This window comes from Lissotriton vulgaris, chromosome 2_1 (genome assembly GCF_964263255.1).
Source record: "Lissotriton vulgaris chromosome 2_1, aLisVul1.2, whole genome shotgun sequence".
Classification (NCBI taxonomy): domain Eukaryota; kingdom Metazoa; phylum Chordata; class Amphibia; order Caudata; family Salamandridae; genus Lissotriton; species Lissotriton vulgaris.
Genome location: NC_141687.1, coordinates 1,534,191,828 through 1,534,217,470, shown reverse-complemented (window position 1 = coordinate 1,534,217,470; position 25,643 = coordinate 1,534,191,828). Strand labels below are relative to the sequence as shown.

Genomic DNA, 25,643 nt, shown 5'->3' with positions numbered 1-25,643 from the left:
TGAAATCAAAGAAGACCCTCAAGGAGACCCATACGCCAGGGGCACTGGAGTCGCAAGAGGAACTCAAGCAGCTCACTAAAGATGCAGGACCACGATGCAAGAGATGTGGTGAGGACAAAGATCTTGGTCACAGGAGATGCTTGCAGTGGGGGCTACTTGAAGCCCGAAGATCTTGGTGGAAGGAAGCCAACAAGCCTTGGCAACGACAAGTCGACCTGGTACATAGGGGTTTGTTCTTGTGGCTCTAACAAGGGATACTGGCCTCACTCTTGGTGAGAGGACTGGGTTGGCTTCAAGGGATATAAAGAACTACTAACTGTGTTGCTGAGCCTTTTGGAGCTGTGGGAGCTCTGGATCAGCAGACTGGTCAACTTTGTTGCATAGCATGCAGATGCAGGGAGATGTCTCTTTAATTTCAAAGGAAATTCCTTCAGGTGTCTTGGTTGTCCAAAGGCATTGGAAGGTCCAGGGTGCCCAGACAGTCGAAGAATAAATGGTGGTGTCTAGAAATGAATCTTGTCCCATGATGAATCTAGGGACCCACTCTCAGGTAAGCCCTTAAGTACCATAAAGAAAAGGTTGGGACGATCAGGGTTCCCTTCCACGGGAGGAGTTGGATATTGAGGAGCTTACTCCCATGTCCTTTGTTCAGTTTTATGCCAGAGTGGGAGCTAACAGCTCCCTGAGCTGGTTTTAACTGGCCTATGCAAGGACGGCTCCAAATGTGCCCCTCAAGCAGACTGAGTGGCATTGGTAAGCCCTCCCACCTGGCTCCCATACACTAAACCCTGTCTGGGAGGTATTCATGCCTCCCTGTGACAGGTTACCCATTGTCCTGACTTCTTCTGCTTGAGCTTGGCTCAACAGCAGGAGGGCAGAATCCTATCTTTGGATAGAAGCAGCCATGTTGTGCTGGTTGGGTCTAGAAGACTGGTACCGGGAACCCTGAGGGCCTCCCGTAGAAGCCTTGTAAAGACAATGGAAATCTGTTTATGGTGTGGGGGTATGATTCCAACATGTATGATACCAAAGATGATAGGGTTTGTTCCAGCCAGTTTAGAGTTGGTCATCATGTAATGCCGCATGGCCATACTGTGTATCGTAATAGCTGATACCCTTACAACCTGGGAGAATAGACTCAGAAGTTTTTAGGAGTGCCCTGCTCATGCAAGGGAACCCTCACGCTTAGAACCGAGCACACTGCCTTCAGGTTTGAAAGGCCTGCTTTAGGGGTGACATATAGGTTTTAACTGCAGTGACCTTAGATATAGGGAACCTTTATCTTTTGTGAATGGTGCTAGCACCAGCTTACACAGGCTACAATAATAGGACTGTAGTTACAGTTTGTGTGGTCTCCCATGCGTGGCATAATACATGCTTCAGCCCATGGGGTATCCTTGGGGGACATATGCCCTTGGTACCTCAGTACCATATACTAGGGACCTATAGGGGTACACCAGCATCCAATCTGGGAGATACCTAAGTACTTACCATAACCAATTTAGAGTAGAAAACACAGAGACTGGGGTCCTGGTTAGCAGGATCCCAGTAAGACTAGTCAGAGACAGCATAGCATCAGGCTAAAAGTGGGGGTAACCGTAAAAGCAGCTCTCACTTTCCTACACTTTCCTACACTCTCCACCTCAATTGACTAGCTCCTGGGGGTTCATTCACTTGTAGTCCCACAGAATTTGGCATCCTGTACAGTGAGAGACTGTGGAGCGCTTTGCAGCGCGATGTAGTCTAGCCTCTACTCCTCAGGTGGCCAGGTCCTGGGGCTTGCAGTACCGCAGAATTCGTCATCCCTTTGGGTAAACCTGAAACAGAGGAAGGAAGTATGGGAGACAAATGTGAAATGAAAAGATGTTTAGAATGGAAGAGCGAGTATGAAAAGGATTCAGGTTAAGATATGGGAGATTGTGACTAATTTACAAATCTCAATTGGGCAATTTAACCATTCCGTTGTCACAGCCCTCCCTCCCAATAGTCATAATTAATGGGGATATCACCCTATCATAACTACTTTGTCCAAAACTGTTCCGACTCTTTTCACATGTCTTGCCTACTCCTTTGTTGTTTTCCAGGTGATGTGAAAGGTGATCTTCTTATTGACATTGGATGTGGACCCTCCATTCATACAATTATTTCAGCTTGTGAGTGCTTTGATGAAATTATTGCAAGTGATTGGGCAGACACGAACCGCCAAGCATATGAGAGGTGGCTGAGAAATGAGCAAAGCACTTTTAATTGGACCCCAGTTTTAACCATGGTTTGTGAGCTGGAAGGAGACAGGTAAATATGACAAAGCATACTTTGGTGATAATCCCTTCAAAATGATTTCAAAGTGATCTACTTTATTGATTCTCAGAATGTGGAGAGTAGTGTCCAACAGTATGGTGCACCTCTCACAGTGTCAGTGTGCTAAGCTCAAATGAGAGGGATTGTGAAAAAACCCTGGTGCCAGCACGCTTTTTTTGTGTTGAGTTTTACATAGCGCTAACTGGACCTGGAGGTATCAGAGCACTTTGCATGAGAAGCAGTTATGTTACATACTGACGCATTCATTTTTGTTAGGCAGAGGAAGATTAAGTGATTTTCCCAGAATCACAGAATGTTGAGCGTCGCTACCGAGACTCGAACCCGGTTCCCCAGCTCCGAGGTCGACCGCCCTAGCTCTTAGGCCACAATCTCTCCCCTATGCAAGTTTGTAGACACTCAAAGAGTTCAAGAGCACCTTTGAAGTTAGTGGTTGTTCAAACATATTGGACCGTGCTCACCCTGCAACTGTTTGCAGATTTACTCCTATCAAGGGAAGAAGTATATATTTTCAGGAAAATAGGAAATTATATCTACAAAATTAGCGGATCCTGGCGCCAGGAGTTTCCGGAAACATGTGTACAATATAAGCCTACTGCAGTAACAATAAAATGTTAATATAATAGAGAGCATGGACTTGGACTTCTCAATTCCACTTGTGGAATAGCACATTGTACATTTCCATTTGTAAAAATATGCATGTATGTGAGTGCTTGTAATTTCAACAAAAAAAAAAATGAAAGTTACTCAAACCCTAGGCCTAGGTTTATGCAGATTTACACAGATAACTTAAAACAATTTTTTGGGAATGACACCCATGGTTAAAATGGAGTATATCATTACTGTTGCTCTGGATATTAACAATAAAATTACACAATCTTTTTATTAGCCTCAACCGTGGTTGTACACATGCTTATTACCATTTGGACCGATCTGTGTGATGGAAGCAGAGAAGCTCCTTTCATCACTGATCTATCCACAAATCACAACAAATAATCTGATAAAAGAGAGGTTTTGTGAACCTAACTTTAAATAAGGCACATAAAAGGAGGTACTAGTAAGTGCAATAGCGTACCCTGTTTCAGAGTATCAAGATCTTTAGAAATGGTGTCTCATGTGTTATAAATAAACAAGCGAAAATCCACCCTATGGATGGATTTCAAGCACTTAAGTTTGAAAAAAAGGAGAAATCCTCAATGTTCTCTAAGTTTCAAAAACTGCTCAAACTGCAACTCTGTGGGTATTCACATATACCATCAATGCAATTTCCATCTAAAATGCATATGTACTCAGTACCTAAAAAGGTTTTTGTACTTGTGCATGTTTGAATGAAAGTTTAAAAATTATGCAAATGCATGTTTCCACTACCCTTGTAAAATGTACAACTGTGAAACATTCATATGAGAAAATAGGGTATTTCAAAAGAGCTACAATTTTCAGAGAGAAAAAGTAATAGGTCTGAATCAATTACATAATATTGTGAAACACAATACTAACTCACGAAAATATAATTATAAAAAAATTGGATACACAGTTATCAAAATCCTTTGCCTAATGATCCAAAGCAGAGATATCGATGACTAAAGTATCACAGTCAAAATATCTTTTTTTAACATCATCAAAAACACAAATATCATTAGAAAAAATATGTTTCCATTTAATAACTATATAAATTAATAAAATGACCAAAACACACATTATCAACTACAATACTATTGCTAAAGATAAGCCAAAATATTGCAAATTATTCTACAAGTTATAAATAAGATTACACTACAAATAAAATTAAACTTAACATATGTATCATCAAAATATAGATTTTAAATACAATTGCATATAAATTAACATTAAAACAAACATTTAAAATGTTACCGTACAGTAAATAAACTATTTAAAAATAATAATTTTTTACAATTGTTTACCATTTTAAATATAAAAATATATTATTAAACATTGAAATATTTACATTATAATACTAATCAACACAACTATAAATGTCACATTATAATAGAAACACTAATAACCACCCACCATAAAATGTAATAACAGAAAACATATACAGATTAAACGAACACTAACCAATATAACCTATAGATAAGCAAACTAACCAATAAAAATACTTAATTCATTAACAAAACAATATAAAAGGTACAAAATAGATTGACCAAGACTGATACCAAAAGCAATAACCCTGCAAAAGAACGTCACTCTGCAGGATTCCCAACAGACCACCAAGGAAGTAAACTGGGAAATAAACTATAAATACAAGTAAATTATAAAATTGTAATTAAAACAATGTAAACAAACTTAGTTTAAAAACATTAAGCTACAAGTGACTAATGAAATACTCCAGTCGTACGTCTCTTCTAATGTATAGATGCTAAACAAGTACAGACAAATCAATGGACAACAGAACCACAAAATAAATTCAACATTCAAACAGGTGGACAAAGGCAAGTTGTAAGTAAAACCAGGCAACTTCTAAACACCAATTAAACCTCAAAATAAAATAATAAATAAATAAAAACCCCACAACCCTACAAATGAGCCTCAAATAAATATATCCAATATGCCTTAAACAAAGTTTTTCCTCCAACAGAAACAAAGTAGCACCTCCTATGAGCTACTAAATCACATCAAGATAAGAACAAACAATTACTCCTCACATACAGTTCTAATAGACTTTCAACAGGTAATGATAAAACAATACTTTATACTATACTCACACACAGCCCTACAGGACTACTATTACCATTTTTGGCCAAAGCATTTTGAGACATCTCCAAAAATATGTGCTTAGTTTAGCATATGCAAGCCATGTCTGAACTGGGGTGGCAGAGTGGGCTAAAGAACGGTGAAGGATTAAACCCAGATCTTTTGACTGGGTGTGAGTGTTTGATTGATTCAGATGGTCCGTCCATCACCACCCCCTTTTGTACCGCTTTTGGCTGCCATAAGTGTGACAGGGTATGCTCAGACGTGAGTCCCTTGCTCACATTGCCACTGGATTCAAGCAAGCCGGGCTGAAGACGGCTGGAATGCCAGAAACCGATCCTAAGAAGCTTGTTTCCGGTCCAGGGAAGACATGGCTTGGCAGTTCGGGCTGGACTGTTCCCATGAGGCACAGGGTCAGACTGATTTGCATATAGCCATGTTTGAACTGGGGTGGCAGAGTGGGCTAAAGAACTGTGATGGATTAAACCCAGATCTTTTGACTGGGTGTGAGTGTTTGATTGATTCAGATGCTCCGTCCATCACCACCCCCTTTTGTACCGCTTTTGGCTGCCATAAGTGTGGCAGGGTATGCTCAGACGTGAGTCCCTTGCTCACTTTGCCACTGGATTCAAGCAAGCCGGGCTGAAGACGGCTGGAATGCCAGAAACCGGTCCTCGGAAGCTTGTTTCCGGTCCAGGGAAGACATGGCTTGGCAGTTCAGGCTGGACTGTTCCCATGAGGCACAGGGTCAGACTGATTTGCATATAGCCATGTCTGAACTGGGGTGGCAGAGTGGGCTAAAGAACGGTGATGGATTAAACACAGATCTTTTGACTGGGTGTGAGTGTTTGATTGATTCAGATGCTCCGTCCATCACCACCCCCTTTTGTACCGCTTTTGGCCACCATAAGTGTGGCAGGGTATGCTCAGACGTGAGTCCCTTGCTCACTTTGCCACTGGATTAAAGCAAGCCGGGATGAAGACGGCTGGAATGCCAGAAACCGGTCCTCGGAAGCTTGTTTCCGGTCCAGGGAAGACATGGCTTGGCAGTTTGGGCTGGTCTGTTCCCATGAGGCACAGGGTCAGACTGATTTGCATATAGCCATGTGTGAACTAGGGTGGCAGATTGGGCTGAAGAACGGTGATGGATTAAACCCAGATCTTTTGACTGGGTGTGAGTGTTTGATTGATTCAGATGCTCCGTCCATCACCATCCCCTTTTGTACCGCTAGTTTAGCATATGCAGCAAACTGCCAGTGTGCCTTTGAAAAAATAGATTAAATACAATAATATATGTCCCTATACCAGAAGTAGCTAACATCTATAAAAGGCTCATAGAAAATCCATTTTACCAACAAAACACATATAAAGTGCGCCCTCTAATGGACTATTTTGCAGACACTTGATTTGGCAGATGCCAACCCAAATTCTGAACACCAAGGTGAAATCATGGCTCAACAAGCCGAAACCAACAACGCTGTAGAAGGATGGTGCAATGCCTTCCAAGCAACTCCAGGAAGAAATCAACCCAAATTCTGCAAATTTATGGAAGCCCACCAAAAAAGATAAAACCAACAACAAGAGCTTTCAGTAAGCCAAAATAAACTTAAAATGAGTTAATAAACCATAAAATGTACGGCATGATACAATGTGAAGTTAGAATCTTTATTGAGAACAAAGGAGTAGACAACTTAGAATTAATTACAAACTCTTATATCTTCATCATACAACACTTACATACCTACATACTAAACAACAAACCCTAACAAAAGAAAACACCACCATAACTTACCCATTTTAGAATAGATATTAAACAGTTTAATTTTATAAATCAGTAAAAAAACATATTTATAATATAGAAAAGAATGATAATTACAAAATATGTATTAATACCTGTGAGAAGTTGGCCTGGTATATGCTATCCACTAATTCAAGTTGACACCTTGCACCAGTCCAAACGACCCTTCTGATGTATGAGGTCAAAGATAACCTTTAGAAAGCTATCCTAGTGGTAGTTGTGGAGAGCAGCCTTCAGGAATAATCTTGAAAGAATGTAAATCAGCTTGTTTTACAAGAATATCACCTTTAGTATCAATTAAATGAAAGGAGAACCACACAGTAGTTATAAAAATATGTATTTATTTACATTACACTCTCTAGTATCCTCTGCACGAGGATGCAACACAAAGCACACCATACTTTAGCAGAGAAACAGTTGTAAGTACCATAATACACAGTGGGATCCAGGGGGGAGACCAAACCATTTACTAAATTAGTGGTATGAGAACAACAACTTGAGTCGAGACAGTGTCTAGAGCACAAAGAATCACTGGGACCCCAAGGTACCACCCTAGGTGAGTAAACAGGGACCCCACAGAGGGCGGGTGCAGTGTGGTAACACAACAGCGGGCTCCATACAATTCTAAGGGGAAGTCAAGGTTGGAGTTTTAAAGTTTAAGGACCCTTCTCGGTGGACTTCGAGGAAGCCCTTTGGAACTTAGGAGGTTGGAGAGCCGCCCAACCTGTGGATACCGGAGTACCAGAGTTACCCATCCAAGGGAAACCGGCTGCATATATCTGAATTGGTGTCGGAAACCACCCTCGTTTTCAATGGAGGACTTCAAAGAAGAACTGCTGCTGGGAAGAAAGAAAGTGTCCGTTGGAATCCAGGGTTGGATTCATAATGGAAGTAACCTGAAAGCAGAGGGGACAGAGTCTGGGTCACTTCTGGGTGACCAGGAGCTCAGTAGTCTAATACCCACCGATGTCGGGTGCTTGAGGTGCAAAGAAGGGATGCTTGAGTCTGCAGCCACGAGGACCAGGAGATGCAAGGACAACCAGGAGCTGTACACGAGCTGTCCCACGAAGGATGTCGAGTGCTGAGGGGTCGTGTCCCGCTGGAGCACAAACAAGCCTTGGCAATAGCAACCCACTCAGGAAGGTCAAGCAGGTTACGGTGTGGACCAGCAAGGTCCAGGGGACACACCAAGCAATGGGGAGTCAGGGCACATCTGCAGAAACCAGGAAAGCCCAACAGAATTCATGATGACCCTCAGGAGGATCCACAGGCCGAATGACTAGTAGTTGCAAAGGGACCTCGAGCAAGATCCCAAAGTACTAGCCCACAGAGCACTCAGCGTGAATAGGCCAGAGTTACACGGTTCACAAGAGTTTGTATTATGCGGTCCCAATGAGGGATAAGGGCCTCAAACTTGGTGAGAGAGTAGCTCAACCTCAAAGAACATGAGAACCCACCTCCTGTGTTGCTGGATCCGCCAGAGTCTGTAGGAGCGCAGGATTGGCAGACCGGTCAGTTGCATTATGATGCCTGCGAATGCAGGGGAGTGACTCCTTCACCCCAAGGGAGATTCTTCAGATGTCCTTTATGCTTCACAGGTCCTGCACAGAGCTTGTATGATGGTGCACGGGCAAAGACGATGCTTTGGACGGAGAGGGAGACGAAGTCGGGCCCAGTAGAAGTCCAGCAAATTCCAGTGTGTCCAGACGATTAAAGGTCAGTGGTTTCTTGTTCAGAATCTTATCCTCATCAAATCTAAGGTCCCACAGCCAGGTAAGCACTTATGTACCCACGTGAGAGGGATGGACAGATTCAGGGGACCCTCCTGGGAGGGCAGGACAGAGGAAAGGTTACTCCCATGTCCTTTGTCCAGTTTTGCACAGAAGGAGCCAACGGCTCCCAGAACTGGTTTGAACTGGACTATGCACAGGGACACCAAGTGTGCCCCAGCTGCAGACTTTCAGGTACTCTTAAAGTGCCCCCACCCAGCCCCAATACACTAACTCCTGTCTGGGAGGTGGTCATGCCATCCTGTGACAGGATGCTTATTGTCCCGCCTTCCCCTGTAAATTATTAAAATGAATTTCCTTCCGTGCCCTGCATCGCAAAAAGCGATGCAGGGCGCGCTATGAAAAATCGTTTATTTAATTTAATTGTTTACTGTTTACTTACCTGCAATCATCCATATTCCGGTGTTTATCACCCCCCGCCCCTCCTGTCTGCCCCACCGGACCTCCCTCCACGGGCCGCGGCTGCATGTCATCACCAAGTCTAGCGTGACGTTTTCATCATTGCATTACATCTTTTAACAGCTGATTACGAATGATATAGTTATTTCCTTCATTTTATTTTTCATTTTTATTTATTTATGTTGCATCGACTCATCTATAACGGTTGAGTGTTCACACCCTGATTATGTGTGTGGCTTATTTACACACGATGTTTCATTGGTAGGGACAATAATAATACTCTGATTCATTTTTCGTTAGGTCCTAATCTGTAGTACTTTCGGTCAGAACTACTCGTAGTCCATTGTTTCTTTTTATTATGGTCACATGACCAGGTTGTTTCCGGACTATCCCGATGTTTAAATCTCTTAACGTCCATCCTGGCATTTTCTGCCTGAATATTGAGCTACCTTTCTGAACGGTTACAACTCGACGTGCATCTTAACATTTATCTGACGCTGCCCTGTACTTCCCAGCGTTTTTATTAGTATTACAGCTACTGCATTTAAGGCGTTCGCGCTTTTTAAAATTGTTTCCCCTGTTTTGTATCTTAGTTGTATTGATTTATTTGCCCCAGTTTTTAAATGCGCCGTCTTTGCTGTTAAAATCGCCGTTTTTGCATTGCTATTAGAGCGCCTACCTGCACTCTAACTTGGTGATCTTCACCGCTGTTTGGCGGGCCATTAGCTGGTTGCTGGTCTTGGGGAAAGCGTGTCGGCCATCTTGGGTGGAGTTTGGGACGTGACTGGCCATTCGAGTTAGTAGTCTAGTGTTCGCCTGGACACACGAGCTCCCTACTTGAGGCGAGTTAGTGTTTTGAGTCGGCCTTGGTCAAGGCTTCCTGCATGACGCTGCCCTGTACTTCCCAGCGTTTTTATTAGTATTACAGCTACTGCATTTAAGGCGTTTGCGCTTTTTTAAATTGTTTCCCCTGTTTTGTATCTTAGTTGTATTGATTTATTTGCCCCAGTTTTTAAATGCGCCGTCTTTGCTGTTAAAATCGCCGTTTTTGCATTGCTATTAAAGCGCCTACCTGCACTCTAACTTGGTGATCTTCACCGCTGTTTGGCGGGCCATTAGCTGGTTGCTGGTCTTGGGGAAAGCGTGTCGGTCATCTTGGGTGGAGGTTGGGACATGACTGGCCATTCGAGTTAATAGTCTAGTGTTCGCCTGGACACACGAGCTCCCTACTTAATCCTCACATGGAAACGCGAATGCGGTGACGCGCAGCGGGCGCGCCGTATTCGCGCCGGAGTCACGCCAGAGTCCAGCCCGTCTGTGCCCGTCCGGGCCCAGACGAGCCTAGGGCCTAAACCTCTGGCTCTTTCTTCAGAAACGCTGATAACGTACTCCTGAGAGGACATTATGTCGCTGTGCGCTCCTAAAAAGCCATCATGTAAGTACATCTATAAGGATTCATCACCCTACACTGCCTGTAAGACATGCCTCACAACGCAACTAGATAAGGGAAAAAGCACCTTCCTTATGGCGCTGCTTAGTTGTAGATCTCTCCCGTGTCATGCTCTGGAAATTAATTTCCTGATACAAGATCACAAACTGGACATCCTGTTCCTGACGGAGACTTGGATTGCTGCCAGCTCAGGCGCAGACATGGTTCAAGCCCTTCCCCCTGGTTTTTTGATATACCATCTTGATAGACCTAAGGGGCGGGGTGGCGGCATTGCCATTATATATAGAGATACATTGGTGTGTAAGGCGCAGAACAGTGACGTATTGGACTGTGAGAGCTGTCAGTTCTCTGTACGGGTGTCTCCTACGGTGACTGTGTCAGGCATCTTGATCTATCGTCCACCAGGAGTCTTAGGGAGTTTTGTTGGCTCTCTGATGGAAACAGTCACGCAGTTGGCTTCCTCGACGACTAATTTTATGCTGTTAGGAGATTTGAATCTCCATTTTAACGACCCAACGGATTCTGTGGTGGCGGATCTGCTGAGTGATCTTAAAGCTTATAATCTTAACCTAAAAAACCTGGGACCCTCCCACTCCAAGGGTCGCCTTCTTGATCCTATCTTCTCAAATATTCCGTACCTTACAGCTCTGCCCGTTTGTCCGTTGCCTTGGACTGACCATTTCCTGGTTCCGGTCAGTCTGCAGGTTGACCCGAGAGTGGCCCCCTCTCTGAGAGTTTGTACTCTGGAGAGAGCTTGGTCCAGGCTATCAGTTGATAACTGGATTGCGAGACTTGAGAGCTCATTCCCCCCTGTAGCAGCGGATCCGGTTACAGCTGATATGGATTTTGAGCTGTGGATAACCAACTCCCTGGACGTCATTCTCCCCAAAAGTAGGGAGTAGGGAGTAGCAAAGAGGGGTAAAAGGATGGGTTCCACCCCTTGGTATTCGCCGGACTTACGCATCCTTAGGAAAGGATGCAAGAGGCTGGAGAGAACCTGGAGAAAAAACTGGGAGGTGGCAAGCCGAGATGAATATCGCACCGCAATAAGAACATATAAAAACGCCCTTCGCAGTGCTAAGGCGCAATTCTTTGAAGAAAGGATAAAAAGTGCCTCTAATTCTTCGAGAGAGACCTTTACAGTGGTAAAGGAACTCCTCAAAATCCCGGAGCCCCCACCGACTCCGGATCCTGCTCAGAAGTGTAGAGAGCTAGCAGAATTTTTCCATCTAAAAATTGAAAACATCATAGCTGCCCTGCCCCAAGTCGTACAGGTTGCACAGATAGGTAATCAGATAGCAGGAGCAGGCTCCCGCCTGGATACCTTTGGTCCAATCCCTGTAGCTGAGGTCGCAAAGGAGCTAGGATCCATGAAGAGTGGTTCACCAGAGGATCCAGCCCCAATGAGATTTTTGAAACAGGCAACATCTGTGGTTGCGGCTCCTATAGCGAACTTCATTAATGCATCCCTTACCCAGGGTGTGGTGCCGCCGAGCTGGAAAAGAGCGGTTGTAAAGGCTCTTCTGAAGAAACCCAATCTGGATTTGTCAGATTTGGCTAACTTCAGGCCCATCTCTCTGCTGCCGGGTCTTGGTAAGATCGCTGAAAGACTGGTTAATCGACAACTATCCGTCTTTCTGGAATCCAATGGCTTGCTGAGAGATTCACAAATGGGCTTTCGGCCAGGGCAGGGCACAGACACCGCCCTCTTGGCAGTTGTTGAGGAAGCAAGGAGCATTTTGGATTCAGGAGGGTCAGTGGCAGTGATCCTCTTGGACCTCAGTGCTGCCTTTGACACTGTAAACCATCAAGTGTTGATCCAACGGCTGTCCAATGTGGGGGTCACAGGAGTGGCATTGCAATGGCTTAGGTCATTTCTGCATGGTCGTACCTATCAGGTCTGGGAAGGCAGCGAGAAGTCTCCATCTATCCCCCTCCAGTGCGGTGTGCCACAGGGCTCTTCGTTGAGCCCTACGTTGTTTAACGTCTATATGGCCCCCCTGGAGGATGTGGTGGCCCCTTTTGGGATAAAAATTGTCAGCTGGTGGTCGCATTATCTCAACTGGAGAAGAACCCAGACGCGCTGCGCCTTTGTCCTAACCAATGTACACACCTGGATGTGTGAATCGTCGCTTAAACTAAACGGTTCCAAGACGGAGATAATGCTGTTAGGGCACAAGACTCCCTCTCTCCCCTTGACCGTTTGGCCCAGCTGCCTGGGGGAGCTCCCCAGCCCCAAGCAGGAGATCAAGAGCTTGGGAGTATGGCTGGAGCAGGATCTCTCCTTTAAAACTCAGGCCAAGAAAATGGCGGGGGTCTGCTTTGGGCTTCTTCGTTCAGCCCGTAAAGTCTTGCCCCTCCTCCCCTTGCCATCGAGGAGGTTACTCATCCAGGGGTTAATTATCTCCAGGCTTGATTACTGCAATCCCATATTCCTTGGTGCTCCGGAAGCCACGCTCAGTAAGCTGCAGCAGGTGCAAAATGCTGCGGCTAGGCTGTTGACTAACACATCAAGGAGACATTCAGCTAAGCCCGCCTTGGAAGCATTGCATTGGCTCCCGGTGAGAGAGAGGGTCAAGTTTAAGGCTCTCTGTACGGCCCACAAGATTCTTCAAGGGAAAGGACCCCCTTCTTTAGGGAAGCTAGTGGTGCCTTATAAAGCCAACAGAGCTCTTCGCTCTGATCAAAAAATTTTGCTACAGGTCCCCAGAGTTCACAAAGCTCGCACTGGAGGCAGAAGATTCTCGGTGCATACAGCCACACTTTGGAATTCGCTCCCTTTGCAACTGCGTCGTGAGACTTGCATTCTTCGTTTTCGGAAGTCTCTGAAAACACACCTTTTCCCATCTTAACACGCTGGATAGCTTTGCATTGGTCTGACGGACTCCTTGACAAGCGCTGGGATGCCCAAGGGTAACCACGCGCTATATAAGACTCAAATAAATAAATAAAATATCTGGTAAGCTGTAGCTGGTTTTTATGTCGAGTTTCAGCTAGTTGAGGACTCGTTGATTATCCGGTTTTAGAGTGTGAGATTTTTGAGAGATTTCACCTCTAACAATAATGTAGCGGCCACATCGAATTGCCTCTAGGTTGGTTTTGTCATTTATGCATTTAGGAATGGTTACAAACATCTGACATTAGTTTCCGCAGTAACCTTTATCTCGACTGACTAACGGTGAGCTAATCATTTGCTCATAATCGATTTCAGACCATTTGGGCATTGCAACTACGGAGACGTTTCCAAGCAACTTTGCATAACTCCCCCAGACTGGGGTAAGTTGTACAATATACTTACTTTTACTGCGAGTCACTTGGTTATTTGTGCTAGAAATGTTTTTACAATTTATCCCTAGTTGGGTTGTATCTAAGTACTACTATTTCCCTCAGGAATCGGTAATATTGTCTCTTAACAGTTAAGCTTACTGCTTGTTCACGTTTGTTTTCAGATCTTCGTTAACTTTAACTGAATGTCTGCTTTACAGTAGCCTCACATATCTCCCGAGATATTGAGGTAAGCCAAACCAGATGGTTTTTTATTCACTTCGCTTCTCTCGTTAAGCACAACATTGTAACTCCGGGATTTTTTTACAGAGTCGTAGATCTAATATTTACCAAGAACGGATACATTTTTATCTCTTCGGTGAGAACAAGTCTTCAATTATAATCTGGTCTCTCCAAGGTGTCACTTAGATTTTTTTCACACCAAGGTTTATTGTTGAGTTCTAGAGCACGCACAGACACACAACTTCAGTGTTCTCTTGGTTCATTTTGACTCACACTACTTTGGTTCAGGTGTGTTTAGTATATATACTTCTCATTTAACATTCTTGTAAACTCTAGTCTGTTGAGTGAATATATTCCACCTTTATGTTTATAACATCATGTATAATCAGAGAATATTTGATACAGGTTTTTACCCCTGATGAAGGGACCTTACCGTCCCGAAATGCATCGGGCTGCACACTAAAAATGGATGAAGAATTGAACAAATAAGATATTGCATTACATTATCATGTTTATTTTTTGCTATGTACATCATTAAGATTGTTTAATGTTATGTACCAGAAAGAAATGTGATGTATGTTTGATGTACATTTGAATTCAAATTGTGATTCATAAATATGTTAGTGAACGTATAGAAAATTAAATATAAAAACACAGAACAAATTCATTTAGTTCCTGATTATTTTTTGCAAACATAGAGAGTTTTCATTTAAAAACCTAGTGTACAGTGCATGGTACCAGCAGGCCTCTTTGCTGTTTTCATTGCTTTTAGACATTAGCCATTCGTATTGACAGTGGTAGCAGTACCATAGCACAATTGGCAGAAGTTTAAAGATTCAACACTATTAAGAAATTTAAAATCGGAGTGCACCTATTAACCATTCTCTGATACCAAACATTACATGTTTTGTTTCAGCCATTTTCAAGATAGCATTTACCTTGAGGTTATAATGCACCTCTATATATGTCTGGCTGAGTCACAGACTACCAGGAAGAATGGTCTTCAAAGGTTGCAAAGGGGCTCTGCCCATGCAGGGGCACCCTCTCACGTAAAACCCAGTGCCATGCCTTCAGGATTGTCAAGGCCTGCTATAGGGGTGAAAAGTTCATGGGTCGCACACTACTCCACCCACCAGCGGGTGTAACCCAAGAGCATCACGGTAGATGCAGTTCTTCTAGGCGTGTACGCCTTTCGTAGATCTGGAAGTGTAGAAAGCAAAATTGCATCACCAACTCTGGACACCGGTGTTTCAGGATTATTTTCCTTCATCAGCAGAGTATAGGTATTTTACAGGGTTTCGCTGTGCAGGCTGCCAAATATTAACAGGTCTGGTACTACTCACGGCGCGTAGGTGCGTTGTCCTATCTCGTCAGTCCAATGGCTCGAGGGAACCATTTGTAAATGAAAAGTTCATGGGTCGAACACTACTCCACCCACCAGCGGGTGTAACCCAAGAGCATCACGGTAGATGCAGTTCTTCTAGGCGTGTACGCCTTTCGTAGATCTGGAAGTGTAGAAAGCAAATTTGCAGCACCTGCTATAGGGGTGACTTATAAGTTTTAAGTTTAGTGACCTATAGATATAGTGAACCTATATCAAACGTAAGTGGTGCAAGCATCAGCTTACACTGGCTGCAATGGCTGACCTGTAGTTTTATTTTGCATGGCCTCACATGGGTGGCGTTATACATGCTTCAGCCCATGGGAGGTCTCTGGGGTACCTATGCCCTGGGTACCTTTGTACCATATACTAGGGACTTATAAGGGTACCTCAGTATCCAATCTGAAGAGTACCTAAATACATGTCATTACATTTGCGTGGGAGAGCAGATAGACTAGGGTTCTGATTAGCAGGACCCAGTCAGACTACTAAAAAAACAGCAAAACACCAGGCAAAAAGTGGGGGTAACTATGTAGTCAGATCCTACCTTCCTGCAATACCTAATTTAAAAGTTTCACATCAGCAGCCAAAAGTACAACATTCGATATAAACCCAACATGAAGCTATTTAAATCACATACAAAGTGCCCTATCACGACTTTGGCAGTGCTTCACAGCGCCCTCCCCGCTGCTGCCAAAGCCATGGTCAGACTGCCTACCAGATTAGGAGTTTCCTTCTGTCTGGCAGGCATTTTTTTAACATTCCCACGGCAGTGCCTGAAATGGGCACCAAAAGTCCATGCCGTGCAGGAACTGGTGTGCATGCACACAGAGATGCATATGTTGTGCAGTGGGCTCCGCAGGGCCAACTTTGTATCCACTCTGCCACGGTGTACATGGAGGAGGAACCTCCATGACACCACAGGCAGAGAGAAAATCTCTAAGATTCCTGGTGGGACCATAGCAGTCCCGCTAAGCATATATTGCGGCCTACTGACCGCCACAACTTCACGGCTGGGGCAGAATTGTGGTGGTCTGACTGCCCAACTCGTAAAAGGGAAATCAGGAGAACGCCACCATCACTCCCCTACAAGTCTGGCAGTTCATGAACTGCCAGACTTGTACTTATACAGTGCAATTACACCAATTTAGAACAAATACACATACATAATAAAATGTAATATACCCCACTCATTAATAAGTAAATAAATCATACTTACAGTTCGGTAGCCACACATCTTTACAAAATGCAACAATGAAAAGTCCAAAGTAAATCCATCAAAATAATTCAAAGCCATTTTACATTTAAATTACTTCATGTGTTTAAATAAATGTAAACATATACATGAACTAAAATATGAAAAACGAAATAAACAACAATATAAAAACAACCATGTCGTTCACTGGAGAAAAAAATAATACTTTAGTGCAAAATGTTGAACACTAAAAACTTTACATCTATTAGTCACACTGTACTGTAACATATTAGGATAAAGGTGTACTATTCTCACACCAATGTAAGAGCCTGATTAAGAGTTTAGGGTTTGGGAGCGGGCTGCCACACCAGCGCCCCACTCCCATACCACCAAACTCGACCACCTGCCAGATTACGAGCTTCTTTGTGTTCTGGAGGGCTGTCTTTTGGCTGTCCCACAGTGGTGCCTATTAGAAAGGCACCTAGGTGGGAGCAGGGGGGCCTGTATGTCCGCCTTAGTTTCTTCACCACCAGCATTTTCATGGCATTAACACTACCATGAAAGTGCTGGTGGTGCAGAAACTCAAAATACGCTTGGTGGTCCTGCAGCGGCACCTACAATTATATTGCGGCCTCAGACTGCTGTCCACCACCAAGGATCATGGTTCCCTGGCTGCTGCAGTGGTCCTATGGTGGTCCACCCGCCAGGGTCATAATATGGTTGGCAGACCTGCAACTCTTGCGCCACCGTGGGTTTGGTGGGACACAGACTACCAAACACCTAATCAGACCTTAAGTCATTTTGGGTAAGGTTTTGGAAATTAAAAGTGTTGCATTGACAATTCCCACTCAAATTCAAGACATTTTTAGGAAGGCGTGGACATGAAAGGGGTCATATTTACTATTCTCACTCCAATCTAAACCTTTTCGGTGAAAGTGTTGGTCACTAAAGAGGTCACATTGACTATTCCCACTACAAACTTAATCAACTTGTGGAAGATGTTGGACACTAAAAAGTCACATGTACTATTCTCATTCAAACTTAAGCTAACTTGAGTAAGATGGTGGATGCTGTAGAATTGCATTTACTATTCCCACTCCAGTCTAAACAATGTTGGGGTTACACTAAAAAGGTCATACTATTCCAACTCCAAAGTATAACAATTTGGTGAATTGGTTTGACACTAAAGGGTTCACACAGACTAATCCCCCTCCAATCTAAACAATTTTGCAGAAAGTGCTGAACACTAAAAGGGTTACATTTATTATTCATACTCCAATTTAAACCATTCTGGGGAAGGTGTGATACATTAAAGGGGTCATGCTACTATTTCCATTCCAACCTTAACCAATTTAGTGAAGGTGTTGTATACTAAAGTGATGATATTTGCAAATCTCACTCCAATCTATAGCATTTTGGGAAAAGTCTTGGACACAAAATGGGCCACATGTGTTATTTCAACTCCAATACAAAAATATGTCGGGGGAAGTGTTAGACATTAAGCTGGTCACATTTGCTATTCCACCGCCAATCTAAATCAATTAGGGGAAGGTGTTTGCCACCAAACATTTTAGATTTCATTGTTAGTGATCAGTTATAACAAATATTTTGTAAGAATATTAAAAACATATAAACATAGATTGTCATTCCTTCTAAATAAAACAAATAAAAGACATTATTGCAAATAAAAAAACTTATAAATACACATCACTCATTTATAATGATAATGAAATTATCAAATAATCCATCAAAATAAATTTAATAAAAACCCAAATAATAACAAAAATACAAAACAAACAGTAAACCACGAAACTAAATATGTAATGTACGTTTTTCATTTCATTTCAAATTAGCTTTATTTCAAAACTAGGCCATAAAAGCATATAAAAATCACGCATTCAAGAAACATATAAAATCAATATTAAAATGTGCAACAATATATGAACAATACAATCACATGTAAAAACAAAGCATCCCATCATGCAAGAAAAGAGATACTAGAACTATGCATTTCAAGTTACATCATCTAATGCCAGGATAATACATGTTCATGGAATCCTTCATGTATGATGCTCTACAGGGATACAATTCTAAGTAGTAAAACCAGTATTTATGTATAAAATGCATACAAAATGATTCCATCATTATGAATCAAACAAATACCATTACCTGGCAAAAGCCATATTCTGTGAGCTTATAACAGACAAACAACACATTAATAAGAAAGTTAATCTGAGGGCTGGAATCAAATGGAGAATCTAACCACATGTCTGAGGGCCATGGCTAGCAACAATTAGGATGCATAGGTACATACCTCCTCAATACTCAATGTTAGAAATCTAAGTGACAGGAGCCCTCAGACGAGTCCTCAGAGGTTGTCAGCATCTCCCCCACAGCGAGTGCAGCAGCGAGTGTGTTTACACTACAACTAACATAAGAAAAAAGTATAGTTGTGAAAAATAATATTTTCTATTTATTCAAAGCAAATAAAATGTATTTATATGATAACCATAAACAACTCAATTATGTATTAGTGTTATTATCAAATCATACACGTTAAAACAAATATGTCCCCACAGCATCAACAAGATGGAAAAGAAGCTCCTGGCAGCCGTTGCAGTACACCCAACACACTTACAGGTAGGTAGCCATCTTCAAAGGGAGGGCTGTGTAGGGGTGGGAGGGCTGCGCAACTACTCCCACCATGGCCCCTGTCCCACACCCCAGCAGGATGGAGCACTCCCCACCCAGAAGCACTTGGAAGCCATTGCAGTACATCAAACACACTTACAGGTAGGTATCCATCTTCACTAGGAGGGCTGTGTGGGGCTGGGAGGGCTGCTCAACTACTCCCTCCATGCACCCTGTCCCACAGCATCATCAAGATGGAGCCCTCCCCCAACGAACCCAGAAGCTCCTGGCAGCCATTGCAGTACACCAAACACACTTACAGGTAGGTAGCCATCTTCCCAGGGAGTGCTGTTTGGGATTGGGAGGCCTGCTCAACTACTCCGACCATGTCCCCTGTCCCACACCCAAGCAGGATGGAGCACTCCCCCACCCAGAAGCTCCTGGCAGCCATTGCAGTGCACCAAACAAACTAACAGGCAGGTAGCCATCTTCCCAGGGAGTGCTGTTCGATGGTGGAAGGCCTGCACCTCTACTCCCAGCATACCCCCTGGCTCACACCTGAGCACGAAGGAGCACCACCCCCAACCTGAAGCAGCATGCAGCCATTGTATGGATCACCCTCACCTAACAGGTAGGCAGCCATCTTCACTGGGAGGCTGTTTGGGAGTGGGAGGCCTGAAATTATACTCCTGCCAGGCTCCCTTGTTCCCCAGTACAGCAAGATGGAGCACACCATACCACAAGATGCATGTGTCATCTAATGGACCACCTCAACAAAATCACTAAGTAGGTAGCCATATTCTCTGGTCTCATGACACTACTTAGCAGAATGTAATCCTCCCAAACGCACACACAGATATGGCAAGCCACAAAGCCACATGTGCGGACGTTACAGGTAAGTAGCCAATATGTGCACCCACACATTTGTCACTAAAGAAATGGTGCAATATGGAAAAACCAGCCCTCTCATTGCACAAAGATGCATACCAACACCGCTTGCCATGCACAGTGTTCACACAGGTAAGCAAAGGTAACTTTCACAGCTACAAAGAGTCACACACCAATGCACATGCATAAGGAAGAGTGGGCACAATCATACACAGCACACACTGATGAGTGAATTGTCATGGGGCCCAACCGAGAAAGACCATTTAAAAAAAAAGAAATCATGTGTGGGGTTACAAATCAAGATATGTACATGACAGGACAAAGGTATGCAGGAAAAATACAATGGCCAGTCCATGGCTAGATGTGACGTCTGCCAGGTTAGACCAATCAACAAGGAGTCAACAATGAAAAAAGGTTGTGCTGGTCCCTACATGGCAACAGATCCCTGTGAACATGATGTTTGCACGAGTTGCATGGAATGCATTGATACCTCACACCATGTACAAGTAATGTATGTACCACTGCATCATGTTAGGAGGCACTGTAGTGCACATAGTAAACGATGTGAAGATCAGTCAATTGTGTAGTGTACAGACAGTGGATGACACAAAGCTAACACAATGCTTGCAGAGTGCACTACAATGACCATTTCCCATCTAATCCAGAGGTGACCAAGAACTCACTGCATAGGACAACGCCAACCACCTGCAGAGCCAGTTTTCCACCACGGTACATGGGCTCTCAGATGTAGACTCCCAGGATTTTCAGGACGATGAGCTCGAGGCCGGCCCATCTGGTGTGCCAGGGAGCAACAGGTCCCAAGACCCCATCTTCCCACCACCACATCTGCTGCAACAACGACTGCTCCGCAGACCCCTGCTGTTACAGTCTGTGCGTCCACCGCCACCACCACCACCACCATTGCCACCCGCAACACCCTCCCTTTCTCAGAGGATGACCACCCCACCCAACAACTGAGGATGGCAGGGAGCGTGTGCGGGGACCCACAGTGCTGAGGTGACAGGTCTGTGGCAGCAGGGTAGGTGGGAGGGCAAGGGTCCCCGGTCAGACACCAGGAGGCTGGGACCTCATCCCTGGACCACATCACCAGAGTCCTTGGGGTATACGAACCGGCCCAGGGACAAAGTGGCTGGTCGAACGACCTCTTACGTGAGCTCATCCTGCTGATGAGGTCTATCGACACTCGGATTGGACAACTGGTAGACGTCATGGGCCAGCCAGTGGCATTACTGAGGGACACTGCGCCACTACCAACACCTCCACCTCCCTCTGTTGGTCCGCAGGATGACAGTGCACCATCCTCCCCTGCGCCCACAGAGAGGGGTGAGTCCTCAGACGCCACTGGCCATGCAGCAGGATCCCCCCGGCCAAGCGACCAAGGGGCTGTCCTAAGAAGAGCCTGGGAGTATTTGTAGGCAAAGCACCTGCTAAACGCCAGTCTTGGAGCCAGCCCTGATGGCAACCCTCTTCCCCACTAAATTGACTGTTTGGACTGGACTTCACCACACTGCCTTCTGAATGGCATCTATCTCTTGGACTGGGTCACCACATCAATGTGGTATCTACTCTTTCTTCTCATTTACCATGACTGTCAAATCACTGCTCCACCACCACCTCAATGTAAAACCGCACTTCTCTCACATGTTACCTTTGTAAATAAAATACCTTACACACTTTTCATTTGTGTCAGCTTTGTCTTTAGTGCAGGATGTACAGTCTTCAATATGTCTATAATGTATCAGGAGGATGTACTGTATGTAGGCAAGGAAAAGTGCAAGGCACCTAGGAAAACACAACAGAACAACAATAACTGGTGTGAGTGTAGCATCACAGACATTACACAACACCGACCATCTACAGAATCCAACATGCAGACAACATAATGGGCAACAACTGTCAACATACACGTCCCATATATGTTAACAGATGACATATCACAGTAACATATCCTTCCACAGCTGAGTTGACAAATGGCAGTTTTGACTATTCGCACATAGCCCTTCACGACAACAGCAAGATCACCAGACAATGGGTAGGTTGTACATCCTCACCCACCTTCAAGTAAAGTAGCGGGTGTTTAGCTATTGACACATGTCACCAGCTTCCTCCTCTCCATTGTCCTCATCACTAGACTCAGGTTGTTGTGCCTTGGATCCTCACCATCATCCAGGAGCAGGGGAATCTCCTTGCGAATGGCCAGTTTGTGGAGCATGCAGCATGCCACTATGATCTGACACACCTTCCCGGGCGAGTATGCCAGTGCACCTCTGGTTTTGTCCTGGCAGCAGAAACGTGACTTGAGCAGACCAAAAGTACGCTCCACCACACGACGTGTCTTCCCATGGGACTCATTGTATCTGATATGAGCAGTGGGCTCAGCAGCCATGGACAGTTAGGATATGCAGAGTCACCTAGGTATGACAAATAGACATTGCAATGTTGCACAGGCAGAGGGCAGCAGGTCACACACCCAGCACGCCATACAACTAGGCATACTCACCCACATTCCATGCACGCTCTGGAAGCAGATTAGCTATTAGACAGGGCACAATGCTGTTCCACAGGAAGTAAGAATCATGGGCTGAGCCGGGTAATCTGGCACACACATGCGAGATAATTATATCTGCCAGGCACACCACTTGCACATTAATGGAGTGGTAATGTTTGTGATTGCGGAATATGTGCTCACTTGCCTGTGGTGGCACAAGACTGACATGTGTGCAATGAATGGCTCCAACAACATGGGGGATTTGCCCAAGGTGTTAGAAGTCCCCCTTCACAGCTGGCAATTCCCCTGGGGAAATGGATATATCTGTCCTTGTATATCATCATGGTAGACAGAACATCACGCAGCACCATGCTGAACATTGGTTGAGATATCTCACTAGCGCTGGCCACTGTCTCCTGGAATGATCCAGCGGCAAAAAAAGGGAGTGCTGCCATCACTTTTTAAGTTGGGGTGAAAGCTGTTGGATATGTCCGGCGAGGCTGCAGGTGGGGCTCCAACATATCACAAAGGGTTTTTAGGGTGGCTCTATTAAGACGGAATTTGCGAATGATTGCCACATCCTCCATGTCCTCCAGCACTGTCAAGTGACGAATCAGATTTGGCCTCCTCCTAGTTGAGATGAAAGTGGACACATTTCAATGAAATCCATCATGAGATGACCACAGCATATCACGTTCTGGATGACACAGAAAAAACAAAGACTGACTTGATAATTGAGTGACACACCAGGTTACATGGGTGGACGTTTGAGCTACAGAAAGTGCACACCTCCCAATTTACAATACACAAGTCCGTCAAACTCAACATAGGCCAATGTGAATGCAAATAGTGTTATGGCCACATGTCACATGTGCATGCTGGGAGCGTGGCATCCAGCCAATGTGTAATAAAATCAACACCACTGTCTTATACTTAGCTGCTGTACCTGTCACACCTCAAGGTATCTTTCAAACTTGGCACACATACACGACACAGTGACCACAGTTGACGGTGAACTGACAATAGAGTGTATGAGCAGACATAAGAGCACATGTAAGTAACTACATCACACAGTGAAACAAGCATTGCCAAGATCATCACTGCACCTCAACAAATTGATATTTGTACACATTGTAGAGTCCACTACAACACTGTCCTGCCTCATCGACTACATGATTTATTTGTGACCTTTGAGAGACTACTGACCAATCTAAGTCACACATACACAACCATGGCATGTGTAGGCACCAGTGGAGTCAAAGGTACATTGGCATTGTGTGCACGATGATGTGGTCTTCAACATGTGGCCACTGTGCACTGTTAAAGTGTGCACGATCTCCATTGCGAAAATATGTCCCCCAAATTGTGGTGGCTACCGCCTGTCCCCGGCGGGGTGTTACCAGCACCCCCATTCACACAGGTGCGGTAGTCATTGGCAAGGAGACATGCCCAAATGGCGGTGGGCATGCTCCGCCACCCAAATCACAGTGGGTACCGCCTGCCCCCGGCAGTGTGTCACCAGAACCCCCCATTCACACAGGTGCGGTAGTCATTGGAAAGGAGACATGCCCAAATGGCGGTGGGCATGCTCCGCCACTCAAATCGCGGTAGCTACCGCCTGTCCCCGGTGGTGTGTTACCAGCACCCCCTTTCACACAGGTGCGGTAGTCATTGGCAGGGAGACATGGCCAAATAGTGGTGGGCATGCTCCGCCACCCAAATCGCGGAAGCTACCGTCTGTCCCCGGCGGTGTGGTACCAGCACCCCCCATTCACACAGGTGCGGTAGTCATTGGCAGGGAGACATGCCCAAATAGTGGTGGGCATGCTCCGCCACCCAAATCGTGGTAGCTACCACCTGTCCCCGGCGGTGTGTTACCAGCCCCCCCATTCACACAGGTGCGGTAGTCATTGGCAGGGAGACATGCCCAAATGGCGGTGGGCATGCTCCACCATCCAAATCGCGGTAGCTACCACCTGTCCACGGTGGTGTGTCACCGCCATGGAGCATGCCCTTGAGCCACTGGGAAGGATGATTGAGGTGGCATGAAGCAATTTTGAAAATCACGGTAGGCGTGACCTGCCACTGCGGAGGTGGTCATTGGATGCTTGGGCTTGCAGCATGCCCTTGAGCCAATGGGAAGGATGATTGCAGTGTCCTGATGCAATTTAGAAAATTGTGGTAGGTGTGCTTCGCCACCGCGGAGGCGGTCATTGGATGCTTTTGAAAGATGCACCATTGCGGTAGCGCACACCGGGCCTCTGCAGTGTATCACCACCATAAAGCATGCCCTTGAGCCAATGGGAACGATGATTGCGGTGACATGATTCAATTTTTAAAATTGCGGTAGGCGTGCTCCGCCACAGCGGTGGCAGTCATTGGATGCTTTTGAATGAGGCAGACCAGAAAAAAACAAATTGTTGCAGCTTGGCACCTTTGAAACGTCCCCAGGGGGCTATATATGTGTGGAAGGGAGCCTCACTTTTCCACTGCTCACAGAGCCTGCTGCCAGAGACCCCTCACCTGCTGCCTCAAGGGACTGTACCAGAGATCCCTCATCTGCTGCTGCCTCCAGGGACTGCTGCCCGAGACCCCTCATCTGCTGCAGCCTCCAGGGACTGCTGCCAGAGACCCCTCATCTGCTGCTGCCTCCACGGACTGCTGCCTGAGACGCCTCATCTGCTGCTGCCTCCAGGGACTGCTGCCTGAGCCCACTCCCCACCCAATTCCACCACCGGTGTTCCATGTCCACAGGGATGGCAAGGACAGAGAAGATCCATTCCAGTCCATTCACAAGCGAGGAGCTGGAGGTCCTGGTGGGCGAGGTACTCGCACAGTACCCAAGACTGTTTTTTGCACCAAATGTCGTGGTAAGTCCTCAAAAGCTGAGGTGTAGGGTGGGGGCACAAATGTGGTTGGACAGATGCAGTATATGCCTGATGATGTGGGGTTGTGTCATGTACTGACAAACATGCTGTCTCCAGGAGGAAGGAGTCTGCGTACCAATATCACATGTCTCCCTGCCTGCAGTTGTAGGTATGAGGGAATTGTGTTGCATTATCAG

At 45.1% G+C, this 25,643-nt stretch overlaps 1 protein-coding gene across 1 annotated transcript in view; it reads left to right on the top strand.

Moving 5' to 3' along the window:
- LOC147732850 (nicotinamide N-methyltransferase-like) overlaps positions 1 to 25,643 on the top strand; it is a 201,028-nt gene that overhangs the window by 113,985 nt on the left and 61,400 nt on the right. Inside the window, exon 2 of the mRNA XM_086957395.1 lies at positions 2,085 to 2,292. Within this exon, the coding sequence (XP_086813521.1) occupies positions 2,085 to 2,292 (208 nt within the window). The remainder of the gene's footprint in view (positions 1 to 2,084; positions 2,293 to 25,643) is intronic.